Source organism: Penaeus chinensis, unplaced genomic scaffold, assembly GCF_019202785.1.
Source record: "Penaeus chinensis breed Huanghai No. 1 unplaced genomic scaffold, ASM1920278v2 CTG_6547, whole genome shotgun sequence".
Classification (NCBI taxonomy): Eukaryota; Metazoa; Arthropoda; class Malacostraca; order Decapoda; family Penaeidae; genus Penaeus; species Penaeus chinensis.
Window position 1 is genome coordinate 22501 of NW_025918488.1, and position 17500 is coordinate 40000.

The window sequence follows — 17500 nt, forward strand, 5'->3', positions numbered from 1 at the left end:
GAGAGAGAGAGAGAGAGAGAGAGAGAGAGAGAGAGAGAAGAAGAAGAAGAAGAAAAAGAAGAAGAAGAGGAGGAGGAGGAGGAGGAGGAAGAGGGAGGGGAAAGAGAGAAAGAGAAGAAGAGGAGGATGAGAGAGAGAGAGAGAGAGAGAGGAAGAGAAGGAGGAGGAGGAGGAGGAGAAAGGGAAAAAGAAGAAGAATGGGAGGAGGAAGATGAAAAAGTGTGAGACAGAGAGAGAAGAAGAAGAAGAGGAGTAGTAGGAGGAGGAGGAGGAAGGGGAAAGAATGAGAGAGAGAGAGAGAGAGAGAGAGAGAGAGAGAGAGAGACGGAAAGAGGAAGAGAGAGAGAGAGAGAGGAGGAAGGGGAAAGAGTGAGAGAGAGAGAAGAGGAGGAGGAAAGAGAGAGAAGAAGAAGAGGAGGAGGAGGAAGAAATAACAAAAAGAAGAAAAGAGAGAGAGAAGAAGAAGAAAAAGAGGATGAGAGAGAGAGAGAAGAAGAAGAAGAAGAAGAGGTGATGATGAGAGAGAGAGAGAGAGAAAGAGAGAAGGGGAGAGAGAAAGAGAGAGAGAGAGAGAGAGAGAGAGAGAGAAGAGGCGAAAAGAGAGAGAGAGAGAGAGAGAGAGAGAAAAGGCGAAGAGAGAGAAAGAGAGAAGAAGATGATAAAAATGAAGAAACAGAAGGAAGAGGAAGATAAAAATAGAAGAAGAAATAGGGAAAAAGAAAGAAAGAGAAAATATACAATAAGAATATTGTATAATAATAATGATAATTATAAAAAAAGGACATTTTTATATTTATGATTATTTTTATTATTATTGTTATTATTATTTTCATTGTCATTATCATAATTACTATTATTATCATTATTACTGTTATTACTGTTATGATTATTATAATAATTATCATTATTATTATTATTATTATTATTATTACCATCAATATTAGTAGTAGCATTATGATTATATTTATTATTGTCATTATTATTATTATCATTATCATTATCATCATCATCATCATTATTATCATTACAGTAATAATTATTCTTATTATTATTATTATAATATTTGTTATGGTTATTATTCATGTTATCAATATCACTTTAATTATTATTATTATTACTGTTATGATTACTACATAATTACATATTATAATAACATTAATTATAGCATAGCCCTTTCGATAAAGATGATTATGATAATATTGTTAATATTAAAAATAATTGATAATAATTATAATAAGAAGAATAATTGATAAAATTGGTAATAATAAGAATAATTGATACTAATGATAATAAGAAAATTTGATAATAATGATAATAAGAAAATTTCATAATAATGATAATGATAATAATTGATAATATTGGTAATATTAAGAATCATTGATAATTTTGGTAATAGTAAGGATGATTAATAATAATTATAATAAGAATAATTGATAAAATTGGTAATAATAAAAATAATTGATAATAATGATAATAATAAGAATAATTGATAATAATGATAATAGTAAGAATAATTGATAATAATTATAATAAGAAGAATAATTAATAATAATGATAATGATAAGAATAATTGATAATTTTAGTAATAATAAGAATAATTGATAAAATTGGTAATAATAAGAATTTAATGATTATAATTTACAAAGCAAGATATGCAATATTGCAATATCTTATGACAGATATATGTATGTATAACATACATACATACGTACATATGTGTGTATGATATATATACATACATACATATATCTATTTGATATCTATTTGATTTATTTTCTGTGTGTTGTTATTTTTTCCTGTTCAAAATGTTTTTTTTTCGGTGTTCAGTTTTGTTCATTGAGTGTTCATGAATGCCCCATTTTTTTCTTGTTCAAAATGTTCTTTTTTCGGTGTTCAGTTTTGTTCATTGAGTGTTCATGAATGCCCCATTTTTTTCCTGTTCAAAATGTTTTTTTTCGGTGTTCAGTTTTGTTCATTGAGTGTTCATGAATGCCCCATTTTATCTTGTTCAAAATGTTCACTTTTCGATGTTCAGTTTTGTTCATTGAGTGTTCATGAATGACTCATTTTTTAATTGTTGTTCAAAATGTTCTTTTTTCGGTGTTCAGTTTTGTTCATTGAGTGTTCTGGAATGCCCTATTTTTTAATTGTTGTTCAAAATGTTCAAAATGTTCAGTTTTCGCTGTTCAGTCTTGTTCACTTTGTTCATTAAGGAGTTAAGATCGTCATATCATCTCTTTTATAGTTTAAAAGTTATTTTCAATTGTTCATTCTGTTCAAATCCTCTTTTTAAAGTGTTCATTCTATTATGAACTGCTCATGTCTGTTCAAATTTGCTTTTAAAAGTGTTCAGATCTGTTCAAATCTTGATTTCTAACTGTTCATTCTGTTATAAACTGCTCATATCCGTTGAAATCTCCCTTTTATAAGTGTTCAAATCTGTTCAAATTTTCATTTTTAACTGTTTATTCTGTTATGAACTGTTCAAATCTGTTCAAATCTACTTTCTAACTGTTCATTCTATTATGAACTGTTCAAATCTGTTGAGATTTACTTTTAAAAGTGTTCATATCTATTCAAATCTTCCTTTTTAACTGTTAATTCTGTTATGAACTGTTTATATCTGTTCAAATCTACTTTTGAAAGTGTTCAAATCTGTTCAAATCTTCCCTTCCTAACTGTTCATTCTGTTATGAAGTGTTCAACAGGCGCTGTTTTTCCTTTATTTCAATCCCTGTTCAAATGTTCTTTTCTGTTCTTCTCCTGTTCAAAAGTCTCCCTGTTCGATGTTCATTCGGTGTCGCAATCTTGTTCATTCTTGTATGTGTGTTCAACGCATGTTCAAATTTCCCCTCTTTGTACTTCTGTGAACAAATTTTCCTTGCATCTGTACAAATTTTTTTTTTTTCTTTCTTCTCTCCCTCTGTTATGAAGAACAAATTTTGTTCTTTGAAAATGTTCATCTGTTTGTCTCCTCGTGTGAACATGTAAGTATGCGTAGAATAATTTGATAATTTAATATATTTGTTGAAATTCCGTTGATTTTTAAATATTTGTTGATATATAGATTGATTTTTAAATATATGTTGATATATAGATATAGATTTTTAAATATATATTGATATATATAGATTGATTTTTAAATATATATCAATATATAGATTGATTTTTAAATATATATTGATATATAGATAAATTTTTAAATATATATTTATATATAGATATTGATTTTTAAATATATATTGATATATAGATAAATATACTTTTTTGTTTAATTCCGTTGATTTTTATAAATATATTTGCTTTTTTTTTTTTGGATATTTTACAATTCCAATTATTTTTTTTTTTTTTCTAATTTTTACGTAGATATTAAAAGGAAAACCAAGATTGGACTAAATTTCGGAAAATATGTGACTGATTTTCAGAATATATTTCTGTATATATTTTTTTCTTAGTATAGATTTTTTATTTGTTAATTTTATTTTTGTTTTTAATTTTTTAATCGAATTTTTGAATAGGACAAAAAAAATGTATACAAGAAAAAAATTTAGGCCTGTATACCACTTAGGCAAAATTTTCGACAATAGATTAAATTTTTTTTCTTTTTCTTTAAATTTCTAAAAATATAAACACAAAATTATAATAGCTTTTTTTATTTTTTATCTCCGCTAAAATTTCAAAAAAAAAAATTAAAATAAATAAATTATTATTTTTAGATACGTAACCCATCTTAAAGGACCTTGATAGGGTAGTTTTATATTAAAATACATTTATATAAATTTATATATGTATTATATACAAATATATATTGTATATGGATATATATATATATTGTATATTTGTGTATGTATATATATACATATATATCTTGTATATGTACACACACACACACACATACACATACGTACACACATACACACACACACATATATATATATTATATACACACACATACATATATATATATAGTATACACACACACATTTCTATCTATCTATCTACACACACACATGCGCACACATATATATTATATACACACACACATACATATATATATATATATATATTATACACACACACATATCTATCCATCTACACACACACATACATATGTGCGTGCGTGTATGTGTATATATATATATTTATTTATTTATCTATATTACACACACACACACATACACATACACACACACATATGCACATACACACCCACATCTATCTATCTATCTACACACACACACACATACATACATGTGTGCGTGTACATGTGTGTGTATATATATACATTTATTTATTTATCTATATTGCCATTTCCTACCTCTTTTACTACGAAAATAGCGTACAATTATCTTCTTACTAATTAGCATGAAATCCCTAATTAGCATGTTATACCATTACTGTTATGTGTATGTAGTTGATTATTTAAATGAATAAGCCATTGATGATAAATATGCATTAGGATTTCTTGATGCATTTTGAAATAGAAGATACCACGGACTGTTAATATATTCATAGAGCTGATTTGCATATTTGTCTTGTATTGTCTGTTATTTTTATGAGAACGAGCCTTTGTGTAGATTTTTTTCTTTTTTTTTTTTATTCTTAAATTATGGATATTTATGCTGATAAAAAAAGAAAGTTTGTAGGGAATAAATTATATTTTTGAAAAGATAGATCGAAGAATTATGCAAATTTGATGGGGTATAGAAAACGGGATGAGAAATTTAACGTAAACTATTTTAGATTTTTTTTTTTTTTTTTTTTTTAATATTGGACGTTTATTCAACATTAAACAAAAAAATCAATCTTTCTAACCAAAAAAAAAAAAAAAAAATAATAACCTCATCGATTTCGAATCACAAAAAAATCAAAAAAATCTTTATCTAATTTATTTTCTTTCTCTCTCTCTCTTTACTAATTAAATAAATTGTTTATTTAATTTTATTTTTTTTACTGATCCAGGGAGCGTCAAAACTCACAAAGGAAGATATAGAAAGGGTTTTCGCCTTGTACGATAGGGTAAGTAAATTCATTTTTATATAGTTTAAATTAATTATTAAGTAGAATTAATTATAATTATTTACAGTTTATATTAATTATTGTGAAATAAAGTTAATTATTATTCCAGAAAATTAATCATAATTAAGTAAGTAAATTTATTTTTTATAGTTTGAATTAATTATTAATCAGTAGAATTAATTATAATTAATTAAAATAATCATAATTAAGTAAGTAAATGTATTTTTATAGTATATATTGATTATTATTCAGTAAAATTAATTATAATTAAATATATTTAATAATAATTAAGTGAAGATTTTTTTCGTTGTCTAGTTTAAATTAATTATTATTAAGTAAAATTAATTACGATTAAGTTAAAAAATATTTTTCGTTGTATAGAAGTTAGAATTAATTATACTAATGTGCTATTAAAAAAAATAATATTAAAAGGAAGTTATGGAATAATAATTTTTTTGTTAAATGTTAAAAAACATTTTAGTTTTTTTAGTTTTTAGAATTAATTAAGAATTAATTAATTAATTAGAATTAATTAATTAACTTAATTCATTAAGTGTTATTTAAAAATTAATATTGAAAGGAAAATGTACAAAGGGATTTTTCTTTTTCGTATAGTTAGAATTATATTTTAGAAATTAATATTGATAGGAATTAGTTTTAATCTATATTTTATAAATTGATAGTGATAGCAATTAATTATGATTATATTTTAGAAATTAATATGGATAGGAAATAAATATTTGAAAGGAAGTTATAGCATATAAAATTTTGTATAGAAGTTTTATTTAATTATATTAAAATACTATTTAGAAATAAATTAAAGCTTTAACTTTATTGATTAATTCAAACAATAAATATATGCATTCATTTCATTAAATTAAATATACAAATTAATTTTATCAATTAAATATACATACTAATTTTATAAAATAAATATATGTATTAATTTTAAAGATTAAATATACCTTTTAATCTTATTAATTAGATATACTTATTAATTTCAAAAATTAAGTATATGTATTAATTTCAAGAATTAAATATACATACTAATTTTATTATCTAAATATACGTATTAATTTTATAAATTAGATATACATATTAATTCTATAAATTAGATATACATATTAATTTTATTAGTTATATATACATATTCATTTTATAAATTAGATATACATATTAATTCTAAAAAATAAAAATTACAAAAATTAAATATTAAAAATTTATATAAATTGTACATATAGATATAATTTTTTTCAGGACAATAAAGTTTTCAATAAGATATACAAATTAATTCTAAAATTTAAATATACAAATTAATCTCACTAATTAAATATATATTTTTTCAGGACAATAACGTTTTCAATAAAATATACAAATTAATTCTAAAATTTAAATATACAAATTAATCTCACTAATTAAATAAAAAAATTTTTCAGGACAATAACGTTTTCAATTAAATATACAAATTAATTCTAAAAAATAAATATACAAATTAATCTTACTAATTAATATAATTTTTCTTTTCAGGACAATAACGGCACGATCGAAAACGAGGAATTAAATGGATTCCTTAAAGATCTTTTGGAACTTGTGAAAAAGGTAAGAATCTTATTTAATTTAATTAAATTTATCTAATTAATTTGGTTTATTTCATTATTAATTTTGTATTTTTTTTTTTTTTAATGTGGATTCGTGTTATTATTATTATGATTTTTATCATTATTATCATTATTGCTATTATTATTATTATCATTATTATCATTATTATTATTATTATCATCCTTATTATCATCATTATCATTATTATCATCATTATCATTATCAATATCATAATTATCATTATTATCACTATTATCATCATTATTATCATTACTACTATTATTATTACTATTATTATTATCATCATTATTATCATCATCATTATTATCATTATCACTATCATTGTTATTACCATTATCATTATTATTATTATTATTATTATTATTATTATTATGATTATTATCTTCATTATTATCATTATCATTATTATCATTATATCATCATTATTTAATTCTTATTTTCCCTTTGATTTCCAGGATATTACGATGCCCTCGATCTGCATTATTTATTATTATCATCATTATCATTATTATTATCATCATTATCTTCATTATCATTATCTCTTATTTATCATTATTGTCATTACTTCTTATTTTTCATTTATCATTATTATTATCATATATTTTCTTCTTCACTTCCTGGTTTATCATTATTATCAATATTTATTCATTATATCATTATAATATTTATTTATTATATCATTATCAATATTTATTATCATTATTATCTTTTATTTATCATTGTCATCCCTATCTATTATTTATCAGTTATCATTTATCATTCGTTATCATTATTTATCATTTATCATTATGCCTTATTTATCATCATTTATTGCTTATTTTCCCATTTATTTTCAAGAATACGATGCTCTCGACTTAAAAGAATTATTATCAATATTTATCCTCATTTATCAATGTCATCACTATCTATTATTTATCAATTATCATTTATTCATTATTGTCATATATTTCCCTTCATTTTCCAGGATTATTTATCATTATTATCTATTATTTATCATCTATTTTTATTATTTTTCACGATTACGATGATCTCGAAAAGCAGGATTTATTCTCAATATTTATCGTCATTTATCAATGTCATCATCATTTATTATTGATTATTATTCATTTATCATTCATTCCCATTATCTATCCTTTATCACTGTACCTTATTTATCCTCATTTATCATCATTTATTGCTTATTTTCCCATTTATTTTCCAGGATTACGATGCTCTCGACTTAAAAGAATTATTATCAATATTTATCCTCATTTATCATTGTCATCATCATTTATTATTGATCATTCATTATTTATCATTATTTATCATATATTCCCCTTTATTTTCCAGGATTATTTATCATCATTTATCATCATTTATTGCTTATTTTCCCTTTTATTTTCCGGGATTACGACGCTCTCGATCTGCAGGAATTGTTATCAATATTCATCGTCATTTATCATTGTCATCCCTATCTATTATAGATCATTTATTAGTTATAATATATCCTCATTATTTATCCTTTATCATTATGCCTTATTTATCATCATTTATCATCATTTATTGCTTATTTTCCCTTTTATTTTCCAGGATTATGACGCTCTCGATCTGCAGGAATTGTTATCAATATTCATCGTCATTTATCATTGCCATCCCTATCTATTATTTATCAATTATCATTCATCATTCATTACCATTATTTATTGTTTATCATTATGCCTTATTTATCTTCATTTATCGCTTATTTTCCCATTTATTTCCAGGATTACGACGCCCTCGATCTGCAGGAATTTCAAGACGCCATTATGCGCGGCTGTGATTTCAACAAAGACGGAAAAATCAATAAAAAGGAGCTGACGATGATCCTGCTGGCGCTGGCGAAGCACGGCGGCGAGGACGAGATGCTGACGTGAGAGGAGGAATTGTTTTTGTTATGTTTAGTTGTATTTTTTTCGATTTTTTAAGATTTTTTAAAGATTTTTTTTCGATTTTTTAAAAGAAGTATGGGGCTACGGATGTATTATTATTATTATTATTATTTTATTTTGTTTTTTTATGATGAGCTTCAGACGTGAGAGGAGAAATTGTTTTTGTTATGTTTTATTGTTAATTTCCTTGTTTTAAGACGTATGGGGTTACGGATGTATGAGATTTTTTTTATTATTGTTATTACTGTTATTACAGCTGACGTGAGAGGAAGAATTGTTTTTGTTGTTAAGTTGTTGTTCATTTCCTTGTTTATTCGATTTTTTTAGATTTTTTTCGATTTTTTTTCGATTTTTTTAGATTTTTTTCGATTTTTTTTACGGGGTATGTGGGAGGAGGATGGGCTACGGATGTATTATTATTATTATTATTATTTTATTTTGTTTTTTGTTGTTAAGTTGTTCATTTCCCTGTTTTGTAGATTTTTTTCGATTTTTTTCGATTTTTTTAAGAGGTATGGGGTTACGGACGTATTATTATTACTTTTATTTTATTTTATTCTTATGATGAGCTGAAGACGTGAGAGGAAAATTTTTTTGTTGTTAAATTGATGTTAATTTCCTTGTTTTGTAGATTTTTTTCGATTTTTTTCGATTTTTTTAAGAGGTATGGGGTTACGGATGTATTATTATTACTTTTATTTTATTTTATTCTTATGATGAGCTGAAGACGTGAGAGGAAAATTTTTTTGTTGTTAAATTGATGTTAATTTCCTTGTTTTTTTGCATTTTTTGGGATTTTTTTACGATTTTTTTAAGAGGTATGGGGCTACGGACGTATTATTATTACTTTTATTTTATCTTATTCTTATGATGAGCTGAAGACGTGAGAGGAAAATTTTGTTGTTGTTAAATTGATGTTAATTTCCTTGTTTTGTAGATTTTTTCGATTGTTTTACGTTTTTTTTTTTAAGAGGTATGGGGCTACGGATGTATTATTGTTACTATTATTTTATTTTATTCTAATGATGAGCTTCAGACGTGAGGGAAATTTTTTTTTTTTTTTTATGTTTTATTGTTAATTTCCTTGTTTTAAGAAGTGTGGGGTTACGGATGTATGAGAAATTTTGTTTTTATTATTAATGTTCTTGTTATCTTTTTTATGATGAGCTGCAGACGTGAGAGAAAAATTGGGTTTTTGTTGTTAAATTGTTGTTAATTTCCTTGTTTTTTTGCATTTTTTTATATTTTTTTTACCGGGTATGGGGGAGGAGGATGGGTTACGGATGTATTATTATTAATATTATTATTTTATTTTGTTTTTTTATGATGAGCTGCAGACGTGAGAGAAAAATTGTCTTCTGTTAATTTTCTTGTTTTTTTGCATTTTTTAAGGAGTAAGGGGCTACGGACGTATGAGAAATTTTTTTTTATTTTTAATGTTTTTGTTATCTTTTCTATGATGAGCTGCAGACGTGAGAGGATTTTTTTTTTTTTTTTTTTTTTTTTTTTGCCTTGTTTTAAGACGTATGGGGTTACGGATGTATGAGATTTTTTTTATTATTATTATTATTATTATTTTATTTTTATGATGAGCTGCAGACGTGAGAGAAAAATTGGGTTTTTGTTGTTAAATTGTTGTTAATTTCCTTGTTTTTTTTGCATTTTTTTAAGAGGTTTGGGGAAGGAGGATGGGCTACGAACGTATGAGAAATTTGTTATATTTTTTTTTTCCTTTTTTTTTTTTTTTTTAGTATGAACTGCAGACATGGGAGACAATTTGTTATTGTTGTTAAAATTATTTTTTTTCTTTTCTTTTCTTTTTTCCTTTTTTTTTTAAGAAATATGAGAGAGCAGGTGGGCTACGTACGTAAGATAAAATTATTACTATTATTATTACAATTACTACTGCTAATACTACTACTAACACTACTACTATTACTACTATAAATACTACTATTACTATTACTACTACTACTACTATTATTGCTACTACTACTAATATTACTATTACTATTAGTATTATTATAACTATTACTATTACTAATACTATTACTATTCAAACTACTATTACTATTACTATTACTTATACTACTAATAATAATTCTATTACTACCACTACTAATATTACTATTCATATTGCTATTACTATGACTCCTATTACTACTATTATAACTACTGCTATTAAATACTATGACTGCTATTAGATACTATCTATATTGTTGTAAAATTTTGTAATTTTCCTTAGATTAATATTTTCCGTAATTTTCTCACATTTTTTCAGATCTTTTTTTTAATTCTTAGCAAGATTTTCTTTTTCTCTGTTATGATTTTTGTATCTTTTATTTAATTTTATGTTTTTTATTTTAAATTTTTAGTATGAATTAATGCATGTATCTTTTTTTTCTTCAGTTACCCCTCTTTATAAAAACATTTGGGTAAGTTCCGTTTTCTTTTTGTTTAAAATTATCTTTTTTCAAATTATTATTTTTTAACAATTTTTAACGACATTTAGATTTTATTTAACGACACTTGATGACATTTAACGATTTTTTAAAGACATTTTGTGATTTTTATTTATTTTATTTTTATTTTATTTTTATTTTTGACGACATTCAAATTTTCTTAACGACTTTCAACGACATTTCACGACTTTCAACGACTTTCAATGACATTTAACGACATTTCACGACTTTTGACGACTTTTAACGACATTTAACGACTTTTAACGACTTTCAACGACTTTTAACGACATGTAAAGAATTTTCACGACTTTTAACAACATTTAACGACTTTTAACGACATTTAAAGATATTTCACGACTTTTAACGACTTTTAACGACTTTTAAAGATATTTAACGACATTTAACGACTTTTACCAACATTTAACGACTTTTAACGACATATAACAACATTTACCGACATTTAACGACATTTAACGACTTTTACCGACATTTAACGACATTTAACGACTTTTAAAGACATTTAACGACATTTAACATTGCAGAACATTGCAGAACATTTAACATTGCATTCCTCACTAATTAACTGCTACTAGTAATAATACTACTATTGCTACCACTACTATTGCAATAATAATACTATTGCTACCACTACTATTGCTACCACTACTATTGCTACCACGACTAATATTGCAATTCTGTTGCAGAGCCGGCACGGGCGTCCAGCCCATCATTCACCCCCTGAGCGAAATTGCATCGATGGGCATGAAAGCTCTCAAAATGCAGAAGTTGAGGGTCAGGCATTTCGTCACGCGTACCCTTGGCAACACTGGCGCGGCCCCTGCTGGCAACACTGCGACCTCGAGTTAGTCGGTTTGAAAATTTTTGGAAAAAAAAGGGAAATTTTCGAGAAAGAATTATGGAAATTGATTTTAAAAAGGGATTTTTTCGAAAGAGAATTATGGAAATTGATTTAAAAAAGGGAATTTTCGAGAAAAAATTGTGGACATTAATTTCAAAAATGGAATTTTCTCAAAAAAGTGATGGAAATCACTTAAAAAAGGAAATTTTCTAAAAAAAGTGATGGAAATCATTTTCAAAAAGGAAATTTTCGAAAGTAAATGATGGAAATCATTTTCAAAAAAGAGAAATTTATGTGAGAATCTTGGAGGAAATTTTTTTGATTTTGGGGGGAAAATTTTTGAAAATTTGAAAGGAAGGCGAAAGATTGGAATTGGAAAGAAATTGATGTTTATTTATTTTCTTCAGTTTGTGTAAAAGAAAGAGAGAGAGAGAGAGAGGAAGATTTAAAAAAAAAAAAAAATTAAGATATAATTTTATTTATATAAGCGTTTATTTTTAATTTTATTTAATATTTAAATTTTAGTATATTAATCTTTATCATTTATCTTCTTCCTCTTCTTCCTCTTTCTCTTCTTTCAAATAATTTTGCTCTTATTTGCGTTTCATATTTCTTTTATATTTAAATTTCAATCTTTTAATTATTTATATTTATCTATTCATTATTTATCTATTAAGAGTTGAGTGAAAATTTATTTATTTATTTATTTATTTATTTATTTAAATCCTTCCTGGAAATTCGAAAAAAGAATAATTTTTTAATATTTTTTTTAAAAATGGTTTTCAAATAATTTCGATAATGATAATAACGATAATTCTCAATTAAATTAAATTAATTAAATTAGATTTAAATTAATTACTATTATTTCTCTCTCTTTTGTATGCAAATAATTTCGATAATGATAATAATAACAATAATTGCTAATAATTGAAATGGAATGAAATTAATATTTGCAAATTTATTGATGACTATTTTATCTAATTTCTAATATCATTTATGATAACGATAAAGATAAAAATGCATAATAATAATAATTTTTGAAATATATGTAAATTAGATCAATAATATTTAATCTAATTCAAATTATTAAAAGTGATTATAGAAATAATGATGATGATGATGATGATAATAGCATAATATCAATAATAATAAAACGATATTCTATAATCACTATAATAATGATAATGATAATTATCTAACAATTAATAATTCCACTAACAAAATAATGATGAAAAAATATTAAATATTCATTATACAAAAAAAAAAATAATAATAATAAATAAAATATTTTCGTTCCATTTATTTTGCATTAAATATTGAAATATATATATATATTTTTTTTTTGTCTTTGTTACTTTTTTGTTTACAATTTTTTTTTTAATTTTTCTTTTTTTTTTTTTTTTTTTACTTTGGATTATAAGGACCCGATTTTCCCTATAAAAAAAAAGTCACTGGACCGTGTTTTTGCTGAAAGATCGTTAGATTCGAATTAATTAAATTTTGAATTAATTAGACTCTGAATTAATTAGAGTGAATTAATTAGATTTGAATTAATTAAATTTTGAATTAATTAGAATTTGAATGAATTAGACTCTGGATTAATTAGAATTTGAATTAATTATATTTTGAATTACTTAGACTTTTAATTAATTAGGGTCTGAATTAATTCGATTTTGAAATCATTAGACTTTGAATTAATTGAACTTTAATCAATTAATTAATCAATTTAATTTAATAATTAAATTAATTAATCAATTAGAACTAATCGGATGAAAATATAATTAACTCATTTCTATAATAATCTTTACAAGAAATTACAAATTAATTATAATTATAATTAACTAATGAGATGCATTTAAAAAAATAATAAAAATTTAATAATATAAATACATATAAAATTCACCATAATTAATTATATTACGAATATTATTGTTAAGATTAAATGTATTTAGGAATTTGTTTATAAAACAATTATATTTATATTATTTTCGTTATCGAATCTTTCAGAAAAATACTGACTTTCATAGAGAAAAAAAAAATAAATATAAAGTTTATTTACAAAAATCAAGAGAGATGAGATATATAAATATTTTTATCATTATTATTATTATTATTATTATTATTATTATTATTATTATCATTTATTTTTCATTTCTCTTGATTTTTACGTCCTTCTACTAAAGTAAAAAAAAAAAAAAAAATATGATAATAATTAAATTAAATTATTTGTAATGATATGATATGAAAATTACGAAAAAAAATTATATAAATAATTCCTTTTAAAAGTTATTAATATTTTACATAAACGGAATATTAAGTTTATTTAAAAAAAAGAAATATTAATTCATGACTTAAAATCTTTATCATTATTATCACTTGACTTAAAATCTTTATCGTTACTTTCACTTGACTTAAAATCTTTATCGTTATTATTACTTGAATTAAAATCCTTATTATCTTATTATCATTTAAAGTAATATCTTTATCATTACTTTTACTTGAATCTTTATCATTACTATCTCTTATCTTTCTCATTTTCTTTCTTCTCCGTTTTCTTTCATCAATTTCTCTCTCTCGCTCTTTTCCTAGAGTGAAAAATCAAAAAAGAAGGGAATTAAAATAATCTTCATTGAAAGATCAGGATTATAATCCGTAAAAAAAAAAACTAAAATCGCAAGAAATATGATAATAAATATTAAATAAATATGAATATAAATCATTCAAAAAGGGTAAACTTAACTAAAAAAAAATAAGAGAAAATGGGAACAAGAGCCTTACGTTTTCTATGAAGCCAGCAAAGAAAACGGGATAATGTTCCCTCCTCCATAAAAATAAAATAAAAATAATGAAATAAATGAAATAAATAAATGAAACTTGGAATAAATATCCATAAGACGAAATGGATAACATTTATATATATACGTGTCTGTTTTTTGTACATTTTTTTCTTCTCTTCTCTTACTGTTTCCCTCTTTCTTAGAATTTTCAAAAAGGGGAAAAAAATATATAAAAAATTAAAAATTTAAAAAAATGAATACATCTTTACATCAAGATTTTTGGCTAAATATAATTTTTTCTTCCTTTTTATTTTTTTTGTTTTTATTTTTCTTTTCTAATTTTTTAAATGTAAGAATACTAAAACTTGCTCTCGTGTTGTTAAAAACGCATATTTGGAAGAGAATAAAATTCTTTGTGTTTGTCTGTATTTCTTATTTATATTTTCTTTATTATTGTCACTGTCTTTATTCATATTTTCTTTATTATTCTGTATTCGTTATCTAATTTTTTTTATTATTCTCACCGTCTTTATTCACATTTTCTTTATCATTCCGTCTTCGTTATTCACATTTTCTTTATCATTCCGTCTTCGTTATTCACATTTTCTTTATTATTCTGTATTCGTTATTCACATTTTCTTTATTATCATTATGATCCCTTTGTTATTATCATTATTATTATTTCTTCGTATACTTCGTTATCATTATTATCCCTTTAATATCATTATTATTCTTATTATCACTTGTTTTTTATTTTCTTCATTATTTTCATCGTTATTATCGTTATTATGCTTTTTCTTATTTTTTATTATCTTCATTATCATTCTCATCATTTTATCTTTATTATTGCTTTCTCTTGTTATTTATCATTATTATCATTATTATTATCACTCTTAGTTTCATCATTATCAATATTATTATTAATATTGCAATTATCATCATCATCATCATCATTATTTTCATTATCATTATTATATTATTATTATTATTATTATTATCTTTCTTTATTATCATTATCTCTTTCTCTTTCTTTATCATCATTATCTCTTTCTCTTTCTTTATCATCATTATCTCTTTCTCTTTCTTTATCATCATTATCTCTTTCTCTTTCTTTATCATCACTATCCTTTATCTTTCTTTATCATCATCATCTCTTTACTTCCTTTTAATAACAAAGAAAAAAAAATCTTCTTAATTTTATCTATTCAATTATTTAAATTTTATTATTTTATTTTATCAAAAAGTCAAATATTTATATATTTATTAATATTACATACTGAATCTTTAAATTAAATACTAAAGTTCAAAATTTGAATATTAAATGTTGAATATTAATTACTAAATGATAATATTTAAAAAAAATTAATAATATTCAAGGCTAAATATTAAATAAATTATAAATATTTATGATTTTCCCGCCATTTCTACGTAATTTATATTAATCATTTCCGGATATAATTAATTATTTCCGGATATAATTATTTATTTCCGGATATAATTAATTATTTCCGGATATAATTCTTTATATAATTATTTCTTTATATAATTAATTATAAATTAATTATTTCTACACAACGCGAGCCTGATATAATTCCGACCTTAAATCCCGTTCGTATAATTGATATTAATCTTCTTCTTTTTCGCTAAGTTATTTACTAATATTAATAATAAAAATAATTAACATATTTTATATTCATTTAATTACTAATATATATAATTTTTACTTAATTTTGTCGGGTTTTTCGTTTATTGAAATAATTATATCTAATCATCCATTTCACAATTTTCTTTCATTTTATAGCAATTTTTTTAATCAATTCCTTTTAATTAATTCTATTTTCTTTTTTACTTACAAGAATTTCGTTTTCTTTTTTTTCTTTTTTTCTTACACTTATATATTTTTTTTTTTCTACGATTAATTATATATATTCTTATTTTTTCTTACGATTAATTATATATATTTAATTTTTATCTATTTAACTTATACAAAGATTCCATTCTCTTTCCAAAAATATGTCGAAGGTAGAAATTTAGGAGCTGTTATATATATAAACATTATAATGTGTTTTTAATATACTTAGGAAGGAAATTAAATAATAAAAAAAAATAATTATTATATATAATTAAAATGTTGTGATGTTTGGTGACTTAAAAAAAAACAAAAAATTATATAAAAAAAAATATAATAATGACTTTTGAAAAGGTTTTAAATTCTCTCTCTCTCATTAAAGGGAAAAATAATGATGATAATTATAATAATTAACGAATATTCTCTTAATTATCATTATAATGATGTGTAATTAATTTTTTTTTAATTTTCTATGTGAATTTTCATGTTTTTTTTAATGAATTCGTGCTTGAAAAAATATATGTAATTAAAGATTAATTATGTCTCGTAATTAACTCTTTGCATAATCATTAAACATAATTATGTCATTAGCCCATCATCATTAGTAACCTCCTTAATTACATATCAAAATTAGGATATTTTTTTTAAATAGATAAGTTAATTAAATGGTACGTTAAGTTAATTATAGTAATTAGTGTCTTTTTGGTAATAATTAAATCTCAATTAACTGGTGTCAATGTTCGTACTGTTTTTTATATAAAGCAATTAGTTGTTAATGAAGGTAATTAGCGGTCGAGGATTTCGGAAGGAAAATATGTTAATAGGAATAGGTATGATGATGATAAAAATAATAATAATAATAATAATAATGATAAAAATAATAATAATAATAAAAATGATAAAAATGATAAAAATAATAATAATAATAATAATAATAATACAAATATTAATCATTATGATGATAACAGTAGTAACGATAATAAAGATGATAATAATAATGACATAAT

At 22.7% G+C, this 17500-nt stretch overlaps 1 protein-coding gene across 6 annotated transcripts in view; it reads left to right on the forward strand.

Annotated features, from left to right (window-relative positions):
* LOC125024836 (calbindin-32-like) overlaps positions 1-12316 on the forward strand; it is a 31209-nt gene extending 18893 nt beyond the window's left edge. For 5 of the 6 annotated variants that reach the window (XM_047612601.1, XM_047612602.1, XM_047612604.1 and 2 more), the window contains 4 exons: positions 4963-5019; positions 6547-6618; positions 8382-8527; positions 11713-12316. In XM_047612601.1, the coding sequence (XP_047468557.1) occupies positions 4963-5019; positions 6547-6618; positions 8382-8527; positions 11713-11875 (438 nt within the window). In that variant the 3' untranslated portion in view covers positions 11876-12316. Of the gene's footprint in view, positions 1-4962; positions 5020-6546; positions 6619-8381; positions 8528-10955; positions 10982-11712 lie in introns of all 6 variants that reach the window. The other variant, XM_047612607.1, reaches the window with a different exon arrangement.
* The last annotated feature ends 5184 nt before the right edge of the window (positions 12317-17500 follow it).